Source organism: Bos indicus x Bos taurus, chromosome 8 (genome assembly GCF_003369695.1).
Source record: "Bos indicus x Bos taurus breed Angus x Brahman F1 hybrid chromosome 8, Bos_hybrid_MaternalHap_v2.0, whole genome shotgun sequence".
NCBI lineage: Eukaryota > Metazoa > Chordata > Mammalia > Artiodactyla > Bovidae > Bos > Bos indicus x Bos taurus.
The window spans coordinates 84,813,272-84,826,991 of record NC_040083.1 but is presented as its reverse complement, the minus strand read 5'-3'; the positions used below and the strand labels follow the sequence as shown (position 1 = coordinate 84,826,991).

The window sequence follows — 13,720 nt, the reverse complement described above, 5'->3', positions numbered from 1 at the left end:
CTGGACTGCCAAGGAATTCCCAAGCCTGCTTTTTTCTCTACAACTATAGCTGAGGTGACTGATCATCCTGTCGTCTTTATAGAACCAGATCCCTTTCTTCTGGTCCTTCCCCTTCATCACTGAGGAGTACCTGGGTGGCTGAGGAACATCCCCCGGGAGAAGAAAAGTCACTACGGTACTAAAGGTCAGAGCTGCTTCCAGGGCAGAAGTGCCTGTGAGGAGCAGCCACGCCACCTGGATCTCACGCACACAGGCCTGGAGGCCAGGGCCAGCTCAGACCAGGTGCCTGGCTCCAGGCCCAGCCCCTATTCCAGCAGCTGCAGAGATGGCTAGCTCCCTGGGCCCATCTCTCCCCAGAGAAACTGCCACCATCACCATTTAGCCCATATGGGTGAGACTGTTTGTGCTGGGTCAACAGTCTGCTGCTTGAGCCACTGGTAGGACCGTGAATTCCACAATAGTGACTTCAGTAGCATTCTCCCACAATAAAACAAGTATTCTTATTACTCTCCTAAAAGCAAAATAATAGAACCTTGGAATGGACAGGGAAGAACAGAAAAATAAACTGCCAGCATGTAATTCAATATGATTTTCAAAGGCTGAAATTTTTTTTCCCCTTAAGTTTGTATTTCTTCTAAATTACTTTTGGAACTGTCAAATGACAATAAGTTGAATGTTTCGTATCATCTAAACTTAATTTTTTAATAATTTATTCTTCAACAGGAGGAAAATTGCTTTACAATGTTGTGTTGGTTTCTGCCATACAACAACGAAATTCAGTCATAATTGTGCATATATCGCCTCCCACCTGAGCCCTCCTCGCCCCCCTCACCCCACCCCGCTGGGTCATTGCAGAGAGCCAGGCTGGGCTCCCTTCGTTACACAGCACCTTCTCACCACCTATCTATTTTACACACGATAGAGCATATATGTTGATGCTACTTTCTCCATTCGTCCCACTCTCTCCTTTTCCCACTGTGTCCACAAGTCCATTTTCTCTAAATGGCTGTGATTTTTTTTAAGGATTCGATTGTAGATATCCTACTTTAGCCATATTTCTAAAAATGAAACTTTGGTAAGTCATATGAATATTCATTGTAGATTATGAACATTTTATCATATGCCTGAATCAAGAGAAATAATTCCAAATGGATACATGTCCTACATCTAATGAGAGCTAAGTATTTTTGAACAACCCTATAGGCTTCAATATGCCCTTTGACTAGTTCTGACAACAAAGCCCTCTTGGGAAAATTCTTGACTGTCACAGTGACCACACCAAGAACATGCATCTGTATGCACAGCATTTTGAAGCCATGTTAGATCAAAACCCTCACATTCAGAAGTAGCTCCATCACCCACCGGAGTAGGAGGGTTTACCTGGAACCCACACAGCTCCGATCTGGCTACCAAAGTGGAAGGCAAAGGCAGCAGGCACGTGGAGAACAAATCTGTCCCGAGGACCTCATCGTGCACTTTCATGTGCCAAGTGCCACTGACTTCAAAATTCATCTACATACGGTCTATGAATAAATGTAGGTCAAATCTTATCAACCAAGAACTCCTGAGAAACTGCTCCAGGTTAGCCTCTTTGGCATTATCAGACATTGTTATTTTCCCATCTCATCCAAATCATAAAGAAGCTACAATATTCTCTCCATAAAATAGTCACTTAGTAGATGTTTCAGGTATGGAAACCTAAACCAGTGGCATTGTAAGAGTCAGTGTTTTCCACCGGCCAAAAGTAACAGAGCAACGACAAACAACTGTGTGCCATCCTTGAAAAGAAGTCAGCAGAGTGGGGAGGGGAGCAGAGGCAGGAGGAAAGGAAAAAGACATGCCTGCCAAATTCTCTTTGAAGTTGCGGTTTTCTCCCACTCACCCACCCTTCCCCCATCCACCTCACAGCGGAACACTTTCCTCCTTTCTTTTCTATTCCCTGTGCCTCCCAGCCTCCAAATGAGGTCAAGACACGTCCATCCAGAGTCTCGAAGAGCTCATTTGAGTCCCCTCAGGCTTTACCACCCTTCTCCTTCCCTTGGGCATGCCATTCCCCATGCCCTCCAGCCCTAGCCAGAACTGGCCTGCCATAGGCAGGCTGACGTAGTCATTTCTCTGTGAGGGCTGCATTGGGCCCTATGGTGTGGTTTGTACATTCAGCTCTTTACCACAATTTGCCTCCCTCTTGCTTATGCTTAGAGGATGCTAGTCTATTTAGTCAATACTCTCCCCTGGCTTCTGTTTCCCCTATTGTCTAAAAGGCCAGCCTCTCCCAGGCCAGTAAGACACCTGTATCAACTGGGTACAATTAACTGATGAGGGAGTGGAGCATGCGGGGTGCTGTCAGCTGTGTGTTTCACAGTGTTTTAAAGGCACAGACTGGCAGCAGGGCAAAGGAGACCAAGACTCTTACTTCCCAAGAGCACCTAGCACCTGCAGCTCACCTGCGACACAGAGAACTCCCTGAAACAGGCAAGGGATGCACAGTGCCCACTGCTGACGACATGAACACAGCACACCAGCCATATGCAGGCTGCTCTATGAAGCTATGGATACTGCCAAGGGGAGCCCAACCTAGGACATACCTGAGGGTATTCAGGTTTTGAGCACTGAAAACTCTTGAGGATTTTCTGCATAAAGATAACTGTGTTTCTGGAACACACAAGCAAATGAAGAACAGCCTTTCACCATGAAAGCCAATATGGTGTTACGGGGCTAAGGACACAGCAGCAAGTAGGGCCGCATGGGACCCTGTAGCACTCAGCATTCCAGGACCAACAGAGACCCAAGAGGCTACAGGGACTAAGGTGCTCAGGGCTGGTGGTGAACTGGAGGTCACAGCTGTGGGGCCAGGATGGCCTGGGTGGGCCAGCACAGAAAGCTCGCCAATCCTGTGCAAAGTTAAAAAGGTCTTCTTTTCTGAGCAAATAAATCACACAGTGGGAGAAAAGGATGAGGATTTGTACTCCTGGAATGCACTGGGCCTTTGAAAAGTGTCCACTGACACACTCGGTGTTTCACATGGTGCCTCTGGCCTGATCAAGGTGGTAGAAACATCAGCTAGAGGAGGCCCTGTGGAGCCGGCATCACCTTCTCCAGCTACGGTCACACAAACAGCTCAGCAGCCACACTAGGTATGACTATCTTCAAGTAAGGGAAGTGACAGATGGCTTCATTCTAAAGGCTTACAGAATCACAATTTTGTCACAGTAATAGAAACAGAAAACAAGAATCTATAGAACTGTTTAGATAAAATTGCTAGACCCTCTCTAGTTTTGAGTTCCAAAGGTAAGATCTACTCCCATACTTGTCCTTGAGCTCAGCTTCACCCGTCACCAGGGCTGCAGTGACCTGCCATACAAGCAGGTGATCCGTCACCAAATATCCTCAGTTTAGAGGAAGACTTAGTAATCTACAATTTCCACACTTCATAATGCTCTTATTTTAGACTGCACATTTGGGGAAACATTTTTGTATTTCCTACTAAATATACAGTGACTTTTATCTTCCCTACATTAGTAGATAAAATCACCTAGAACAGAAAGGCACGATTTTCTCCTCCAGAATCACATTGGCCCACTGAAGATGGAAATACTTTGACCTTAACTTTTGCCCAAATTTCAAACAACAGTTTCTGTCTTCCCACTTCCCCCTCTACCCCTCAAATCGATCAGCTGGAGGCCTCTAAGGGAAATCGTTACAAGTCCCCTCTTGGCCTCAGGGATGTGTGCAGCAACTGCACAGAAGCAGCCCAGTGGACAGCTGGTGGGACCTCCCCAGGAACACTGATCTCTGCAAAGAGGGAACCACATCTCGTGGACACCACAGCAGAAACTGCTGTCAATCTGCCCAGGACATGTTAACCACGAGGATGGCGATCGTCAGGACTGTTTCCAGATCAATGTTCAGTTTGAAGCGCAAACCTGTTGTTTTATCATTTTAGTGAATAAACACCACTGCTGGGATGTTACTGAGGAAAACAACCTGTGGCTTGTCCTCCTTTCGTAAGAGCCCCGATGGAGCCCATCTCCTTTATGTGGGGACTCTCAGGGTGAACTCAGTCACGATTCTTCTAAGGCTTTAAAAATGCACAAGAGATTACGAGGTACCGAGGAAAACAAACAATGGATTTTACAGTACATACATTCTGGTGGAAGTCTGTTCTTTCTAAAAGCAAGTCTCTCAGTTTTCTTTCTGCTTTCTGCCAAGCTAAACAGGACTCCGTAAACATACTGACGAACTGGCCTATAGAGCAGGGCGGCGGGAGGCAGGTCTTTGCTGGCTTCATCTTCAATAGAAACAGCAATTTTGATTTCACCCTTTGCATGGAAGAAAGCAGAATAATATTGCACATTTTTCATGTTGAATTTACAATAAACTCACAGAAATATACTGTATTATCTCCAGTTAATGAAATTGCAATTCTATTCCAAATCAATTGCTTAACAAGTTGCCTATATCAAGATGTTTAGGGAGAGTTCATTTAGCAGGTTTAGTCAAAATATATGCTCAAAGAGTCAAAATAAAACCTACATTGTTTTATTTTTAACCTGGAACAACAACAACAAGAACAAAAACCATGTAAATGCTTCCAAAGTCTTCCAAAAAATCTAGGTCGGTAACACCAGACAACAAATAGCATAGAAAATGCTGAGAACTGGCAAATTTTATGAGTCAAGATGGTCATATGTAATGTAATTCGTAATTTTCAATGACCTATATGAAATCCAAGAAAAGAGCACCCTAAAAATAAAATGGTCACAAATTTTCTTTACCAAGCTCTTTCATAAAAAATTATCATATACAAAAAACCTACCTAAGAGAACTCTTTTAAGTGGTATTCGTTTTTAAAGTGTTCAGCATGTATCAAGCCTCTGCCCCAGTGCATCAAGTAACTCAACAGACGAGTCCCACTGAATGAGACAGCCACCAGGGGCTGGAAATGAAGGAAGCCCTGTTCTGTTCCTCCCCACCCCCACTCCTCTCCGCCAACACAGCAGGGGCTTCCTTGTGGCTCCAGGAGACAAATGACTCTGTGACCACCTGCACCTGAGATCAGTCCAAACATTCTGTGGTCCATGTTATCAAGGCACATCTCAAGAGACTTCACAAGGAATTTAATTATGCATATTCTTAATATAAAAATATATTTATGACCCCAATGTTTAGTAAATTTATTGATATGTACTCTTTTAATCATGTCATAACATTTATTCTTTCTTTCATATGAATTTAATTTAGAACTGATCTTTTCCCTTATCAGAACCTTCATACGTATTAATCTAATAGGTACACATGTGGTTAACACTCATCTAGTGAGTATTTACTCTCCCAAATTATGAGGCTTTGACGATTCTCTACATTCTCACTTGAAGCTTGAATTCACAGCAAATGTCTCAGCCTGGGAAATTTAACACCAGAGCCACTCAGCTCGCAGGAAACAGCACACATTTCAGTCTAAACTTTTCCCAAATATACTGAAAAATTTTAGGTTACACCTTAAAATCTGAAGATAGTCAAGTTCACTTTTCTCAACCACAGTCATTTCCTCAGTCTTTGCCCTTGAAATCAGGGAGTACTAAAGAGGAGGACAGGCAGTTTTGCATCACTCAGACTGATTTAACCAAAAGTCCCTAAGTCAGACCCACAAGCATGGCAGGGCACAAACAGCAGGGAGTCCAGGGACCTCATATCCCAAACAACCCCAGAGTGAAAGGGCACAACCTTCCCAAAGCTTGAGTCCCTTTAAACTTAGCAAAATCCTTTTCCCGCAAGAGTAACCCTCACTTACCCTTATAATCTATGTTGGACCTGAAAGATAAAATTTTTACTTTATAACCATAATCTGAGAAGTGATACCACACATGCATACCCATATCAAATAACAGATGAGACTTGGAGGCAATTACAATTCAAAAATACATTAAAGGGCCCATATGATAGCACTCATCTTCCTGTCCTTTATTTTATAAAATATAAAATTAAGCAGTCAAATTAGTCAATTAACGGTTAAAAGTGCAGCTCGAGAGTGCTGTGGAATGGAAGTCACTTGTAATTACTGACTCCATTCTATAAACCATACATGGACTGTAGAAAATAAGAAAAAAGCTTGATTATATATGGTGGTACATATACAGATGAAAACATGATAAAATACACATAGTAACGAACCAATGTTACACCAGAAATCTGGTCACCAAGTTAAATTGTGCATCTATGATTATAAATATGACAAATCACTGAGGAAATTTAAATAAACACAGATCTATTCAAAACACCAAGATTCAGAAACAATGCCACACTGTATATCTATTTAAGCATACATTTAGGAAGATACTAATAAAGTGACGAAGCCCCATATTCCATTGTTTGCTGTAAGTACTCAATGAGGTAGGGGAATAAGTCAAAGTATGAAGTGCTATCAGCCACTCAGAAGTTGGGAGCTTCTAGGACAGATGATAAACCAGATATAGTATGTGACATCACAATTAAACTTGACACTATAGCAAAAACATGTAGGAAGTTTTGAAATCAGAAATACAAATAAAATTACAAACCAGAGAATAACATGAAGTGCCATTAATTAGAAGCTTCAAAAATAATTTTGTGTGAAACTGACGAGAAAAATAAGACTTTCCCCAAGTTCTAATTTTATTGTGATTATAAATATCCATCTTTTTTCTCCAAGTTTAGAAAGGGGAAAATGAACTTCACTTCAAATACCTTGTAAGATAAAAAGCAGTTCCAAAAGGAACAAGGACACACCCCACAAGAGTGACCACTGTGAGACGAAGGCCACACGACAGCCCCAGGGCATACCTTCGTCAGCACGTGGAAGATGTAGGGGTACATCAGCCCCTTCTTGTGCCGGTGCTCGGCCACTCTCAGCACCTCGGGCGCGACAGGAGGCAGGGGTGGGGTGGTGATGTCCATGTGGTTCCTGGTGGGCATGGACAGGAGGCACGGAATTGGCTGAACAGTGCCAATCTGGTTCCCCTTTCCTTCAGCAAGCTGGCTGCCAGAAGAGGCAGTGGACGAACCTTCTGCCTGCAGAGCAACGGGCAAGCGGAGAAAATGGGTTTGTGTCACATTCCCATTCCTTTAACCTGTCTGTTCAACTGTAACACAGAGAGATGTGATTAACAACTTCAAGGAGGACAAGAGCTGTGACCCACTCCTCCTTGAACAGAGGAAGTGTGAATGGACGCCCACTGTGCCTGTGTCAGGGATGGGAACCCAGAGAACTGCCACAGCTTCCGCTGGGTGACCCCACTCATGGCTCCTCCCTTGGGATCCCCATGAGATGAACAGCCTTCTGTAGTTGCTAACCCAAGTTCCATCTGGCTCCTTCATGTGACCAACTCTTGTGATTCTGCTTTCCTGGGAGACCCTTCCTCAACTCAATGGGTAGCATCCTCTCTACAGATGAAAAAACTAAATCTCCAAGAGGGGATGTCTCTTGTCTGTGGTAATAAGACCAGTAACTAGTGAACTGGGACTAAAACTAGATCTCAGTCAGGTCTGCTCCTCACCACCACCACAGTTCTTATTTAAAGAAGAAATATAAACCAATCCTCAAGTATTCTCTTAGGGTACTTAAAGTCCCAAATTAAGTATACACAGGGAACTGCCTGCCAAAAATTAAAACCAAAGAACAAGCTAAAACCATTAAAACTGATGAGTCAGATCTACATAAACTGACACAGAAATATGTGCATGGTAAATTATTAGGCGAAAAACATCCACTCTGTACAACCAATCACCAAATACAGAATATATGTACGTGAATGGACGCCAAATGACTAGCTCAGTGCTGAAGGGAGATTCTCAGTTTCTCTTTACAAATTTTAGCAAAGTCCTAATTGTTAACCAAAAGTGAAAGTGAAGTCACTCAGTCGTGTCCAACTCTTTGCGACCCCATGGACTGTAGCCTACCAGGCTTCTCCGTCCATGGGATTTTCCAGGCAAGAGTACTGGAGTGGGTTGCCATTTCTTCTCCAGGGGATCTTCCTGACCCAGGGATCAAACCCAGGTCTCCCGCATTGGAGGCACATGCTTTACCCTCTGAGCCACCATTGTTTACCAAGAGCAAGTATTATTTTTGCAGCAAACTTTTTTCCTCACAACAAATCCTAGAAATAATAATTGCTCACTGCTTCTGCGGCACCTTAAAAAATATACAAAGAAAGGCAATGCCAAAGAATGTTCTAACTACTGTACAACTGCACTCATTTCACATGTTAACAAGACTATGCTCAAAAATCTTAAAGCTAGGCTTCAGCAGTACGTGAACTGAGAACTTCCAGATGTACAAGTTGGATTTAGAAAAGGCAGAGAAACCAGAGATCAAATTGCCAACATCTGCTGGATCACAGAAAAAGCAAGGAATTTCAAAAAAACATCTACTTCTGCTTCACTGACTATGCTAAAGCTTTGACTGTGTGGATCTCAACAAACGGTTGGAAATTCTTAAAGAGATAGGAATCCCATACCACTTTACCTGTCTCTGAGAAGCCTATATGAGGGACAAGAAGTAACAGAACTGGACATGGAACAACAGATTGGTTCAAAATTGGGAAAGGAGTACATTAAGGCTGTGTATTATGCCCTGCATATTTAACTTCTATGCACAGTATCTCATGGGAAATGCTGGGCTGGATGACTCACAAGCTAGAATCAAGGCTGCCAGGAGAAATAAAACAACCTCAGATATGCAGATGATACCACTTTAATGGCAGAAAGTGAAGAGGAACTCAAGAACCTCTTGATGAAGGTGAAAGAGGTGAGCGAAAAAGCTGGCTTAAAATTTAGCATTCACAAAACTAAGACCATGTCATCTGGTCCCACCACTTCATAGCAAATAGATGGGGAAAAAAATGGAAACAGTGGCAGATTTTATTTTCTTGGGCTCTCCAAACCACTGCAGCCATGAAATTAAAAGACACTTGCTCCCTGGAAAGAAAATTATGACAAACTTAGACAGCGTATTAAAAAGCAAAGACATTACTATACCAACAAAGGTCCATCTAGTCAAAGCCATGGTTTTTCCAGTAGTCATGTATGGATGTGAGAGTTGGACCATAAAGAAGGCTGAGTGCTGAAGAATTGACTCTTTTTAACTGTGTTGTTGGAGAAGACTCTTGAGAGTCACTTGGACCTCAAGTAGATCCAACCAGTCCATCTTAGAGGAAGTCAATCCTGAATATTCATTGGAAGGACTGATGCTGGAGCTGAAGCTCCAATACTTTGACCACCTGATGTGAACAGCTGACTCACTGGAAAAGACTTGATGCTGGGAAAGACCGAGGGCAGGAGGAGAAGGGGATGACAGCAGATGAGATGGTTGGATGGCATCACTAAACTCAATGGACATGAGTTTGAGCAAACTCCAGAAGATAGTAAAGGATAGGGAAGCCTGGCGTGCTGCAGTTCATGTGGTTACAAGAAGTCAGACACAACTTAAGAGAATGAACAACAATAACAACAAAAAATATTGATTTTTCTGTTCTGAAACAAAATGTATTCTTTTAGTGGTATGCATTGAGTGCTTAATTTCATCCTTTAAAATACAAAGTGCCAAAATTAGCCTTAAGAAGAATAATCCATGGATAACTCAACGAAAGTTTTCTACGCTTTCTGTTCCATAGCATGTAGACATAAACAACTGAAAACGCTTTGGAGTATGAATCCAGAAAACATCTCTGTTATTTATTTTCAGGATAATCATTCAACAGTGAGAATATTTCAGAGTTTTAAACATATTTCTAACATTCCATTATCCTGTATAAAAACAAGCCCTCTTCCAGCCAGAGACCAGCTCATCCTAGGTGACCAAAGGTGGAGACAGATGTGGCTTTGTAAGTTTAAAATATTCATCTAGAGATGAACATTAACAAGTAGAAATAGAAAAAAGGGGGGGGGGGTGGAATAAAATTTAGTTTATTTTTATTTTTTCATTTTTAATGTGTACATCAACAAAACTTTTCTCACCTAATCACCACAAAACCCTACAAGAAATGAGGGCTCTGAAAGGCTATGTAGTGAGCAGAGAGAAGAGGATCTCTATTAGGTCACCACCCTGCTCTGGGAGAGAGAGCAAACGGGGGGTAGCCCAGCCCTTCCCCGCTCACCCTTGCCAATGTATTACTCATAAATAACATGCGTAAAAAAAGAGAGAGAGAATTTCACTTTAAATCAATCCCTGGCACTACATGCTGAGACAATGAGAATTTGAAAGAATAAAAGGCACAGACTTACTACCTTTGTTTGGTCTCCTGGGTCTCCCCGTGCTTGAGGTTCTGAATGGCTTCCTGTCTTCTCCCAGCCAATCTTGTTCCCACTGATATGGCTGAACATAAAATGAACAAAAATACCAATTAGTGTTGACCACTTCCCACATGTACTCATGATGGTAAGAAGGGCCTGTCCTGAGCCTACAAACCAAGGATACCTTATGCTTTACTGATCCCACTTTGTGAAACAACCTATGTCCAGAGAAAATCCTATCACAAGAACACTTTCCACCTACTTCAACGGTAACTACCCACTGGCGAAGAGAAATCAAGCACCTAACCTATGCCTCACGGCTCGGCTTAAAGATGGTCTAGGATGTGCTAGTGCTGCGGGTATACAGGAGACAAACGCAAGGCTTGCCTTTGGGAGCTCAGTCATCTTGGAGAAATAAGACATCACATTCAATTGACAATGATCAGGCAGTAGAAGATTAAATGTTATCCGGGTCAAGTGTTACTCATAATTTATAAATAAATGTAAAGTATTATATGCCAATGACAATTCATGGGGGGCATTCCTATTCATGGTAGGGAGCATGGGAGCTAAGGCTAGCGATAACTCACTCAGAGGTGTGCGCCTTGCAGGTCTAAGGAGAGGCAATGGATTTGTGAGTGCAGAGAACAAGAAGTTACCTGAATCTTACTTGGGGAATGATGTTCTTTGGTAAAGTAAAAGTGGGAGAAAAAGATGCAGAAGATTACAATGTATCTTAAAATACCAGAATGAAGTATTTTTCAATCAGTATTCTTAAAAACTGTGGGTTGTGACCAATTAGAAGCCTGAGAAAACAATGTAGGGGATTTAACAAGCATTATTATTTTTTTTTTTTTTAAAGAAAACGGGGACTTTCCTGGTGGACCAGCAACTAAGACTCCTCACTTTCACTGCAGGGGGCATGGGTTTGATCCCTGGTCAGGGAACTAAGGTTCCACCTGCTGGAGGGGACAGAGAAACAGAATAGACTGGACGCAGCAAATGTGATATGAATCAAGTTATTTCAAAAACTCTTTTTCCATTTGTATATTTGGGGCTACAATGTAAAAGCAAATTTACTTTGGTACCCGGGCAAACTTTGTGAAAAGAGTATCCTGGAGGGAGTGGGGAATCTAGAGGGGCTCGAGTAGGGACGAGCTGCTGACAATCATGGGGATCACCTGAGCCACTACACACATCCGCCTTCGCCTGCCCCTCTCCCTGCAGTGCTCCAAGCCAAAATTATCTTCTAAAACCAGTGCTGGCCACAAGACATGCCAACACAGAGAGCTTTTATTTGGCTTGCCTTATCTGACTCATGTGACAGAAATTTTAAAACCTGGTAATTCCATCTTCCAATCAACTTCATTTTAGTTTAAAAAAAAAAAAAAAAAAGCCATTGCAAAAAGAGGAGAGTGAGACTGACCCATCTTAAACCAAGAATCATGTCCAATGTTGTGATATTTTGGAGTCTCATTCCTTGATGTGAGTCACCCCAATACCTCCACATCAAACAAGGTTATCCAGCATCCAGGCTCCTAGTCTTCAGTGAAGACTCAGAGAAACCATTGCTCTGCCCAAGTTCGCTACTCATGTGTACAACCTCAGGCTACAACTTTGCAAAACCAGAGGAAACTCTAGTGATGAGAAGGCATAAAAACAAATACAAGTATTCTAAGAGCATAGTGATCCATCCTGTTTGAAATCCAAGAGAAGAGCAGCTACTACATGAGTGAGCAGATAAGAAGCTGGACAAACTGATTAGTCAATCCATTATTCATTGAGTATCTACTGGTCAGGACATGTTATGTGATAACTGTGCCAAGACCTGTGAAATAGGGAATTAGAAGGTATATAATCTTGTCATATACATGTCCAAAGTGAGTATTTCAAGCAAAGGGGAGGAAAGGTAAGTAGCTCTGAAGTGGTTTATTTAGAAGGTGGTATAAATAAAGTTGTTTAAAAAGTCAGTAACATTTATTGTGTGAAATTTTAGAATATATTACTTGACACATGTTTATACAGAAATATAACATTTATTACCTACAATTTTATATATTTAAGGATATCCTATCTACAAAATGCACAGATGAACAGCTTAATGAATGTCTACAAACACACCACATAAGCAATACAGGACTGACATCCCAGAATCCCCTTCTTGACCTGCTCCTCAGACTTCCTCAAGGGTAACAGTTATTCTGACTTCTAACAGCAAAGACTGCTTTTACACACCATATACACAGAATCATGCATTTGTACACTTTTTATGCCCAGGAGTTTTGGCTCAACAACATGATTGCAGTGCTGGTTCTGTCTCAGGGCCACGTGCACTCAGTGCTGTGGAGGCACACCACAGCTGGGCCTACAGTCCAATCCTACAGGAGATCCCCTCCCCAGAAGCATTTAGTGTTTTCTGTTGTTCTTCGGTTGGCCTTTTGGGAGGAAATGCAGTGAATCTCAGCACAGTCTACCCTGCACTTCTCTGATAATAATGAAGATGAGCACCTTCCCATGTGTGTGTGCCTGTTCAAGCATTCAGTAAGCGGACAATGTGCAGAATGCTCTCAAGGACTTACAGGAAGCCATCATCTGTTTTGGATACAGGGTCTCGGTCAGGTGCATGGACTGCAATTATCTTCCATGTCCTGCTGGACTAACACCCCTCCCTCTCTATGACAGATTTAAGCTTTTGTAAGTGATGCCCTGATGCGAAGAGGTAACTAATTGGAAAAGTCCCTGATGCTGGGAAAGACTGAGGGCAGAAGGAGAAGAGGGCACCAGAGGATGAGATGGCTGGATGGCATCATTGATGCAATGGACATGAACTGGGGCAATCTCCAGAAGATGGTGGGGGACAAGGAGGCCTAGTGTGCTACAGGGGTCGCCAAGAGTTGGACACGACTGGGTGACTGAACAACTGCCACATGTGATGCCTTGTCTTGTACAAGTTGGCTGGGACTGGGTGCAGCCTTTCCTAACCACCCTGTGCTCGCTATTCTCGTTTCTGTGTTTCATGGTATGTATCACATTCAGCACTAATGTCTGTCTGTATCACTCAGTCATGAACTCTACAAAGATAATAAAACCATACAGTCACTACAGAACAGGTGTGCAATAGCTGAATGACTAAATCACGTAACTGTAGCCTAAATGGATATGGCAAAAAAGGCGTAAAATTTTATATGGATACACTGTAGTGGGGAGATCATGCCATGTGACGAACATGGAAGCTTGTCCCACTTAAGATCACGTACAATTTTTATTCATAAATCTTAGTTTTGTTTTATAAACTAAACTAAAAAGTTACCAAACTAAAAAGTTATCATAACCTAAATGTTTGCAAGATCTTTTAATACTGTACTATAAAATCTAAAATTCTGCCTGAAAAACATTCTTGACAGTGGCTAATTTTATACAGTTCAGAATACTTCAATAGGATAATTATATTACT

At 42.3% G+C, this 13,720-nt stretch overlaps 1 protein-coding gene across 1 annotated transcript in view; it reads right to left on the bottom strand.

Moving 5' to 3' along the window:
* LOC113897554 (constitutive coactivator of PPAR-gamma-like protein 1) overlaps window positions 1–13,720 on the bottom strand; it is a 115,773-nt gene that overhangs the window by 31,767 nt on the left and 70,286 nt on the right. The window contains exons 8-10 of the mRNA XM_027550337.1: window positions 10,261–10,348; window positions 6,820–7,047; window positions 4,145–4,319 (exon numbers count right to left, since the gene is read on the bottom strand). Coding sequence (XP_027406138.1) covers window positions 4,145–4,319; window positions 6,820–7,047; window positions 10,261–10,348 — 491 coding nt within the window. The remainder of the gene's footprint in view (window positions 1–4,144; window positions 4,320–6,819; window positions 7,048–10,260; window positions 10,349–13,720) is intronic.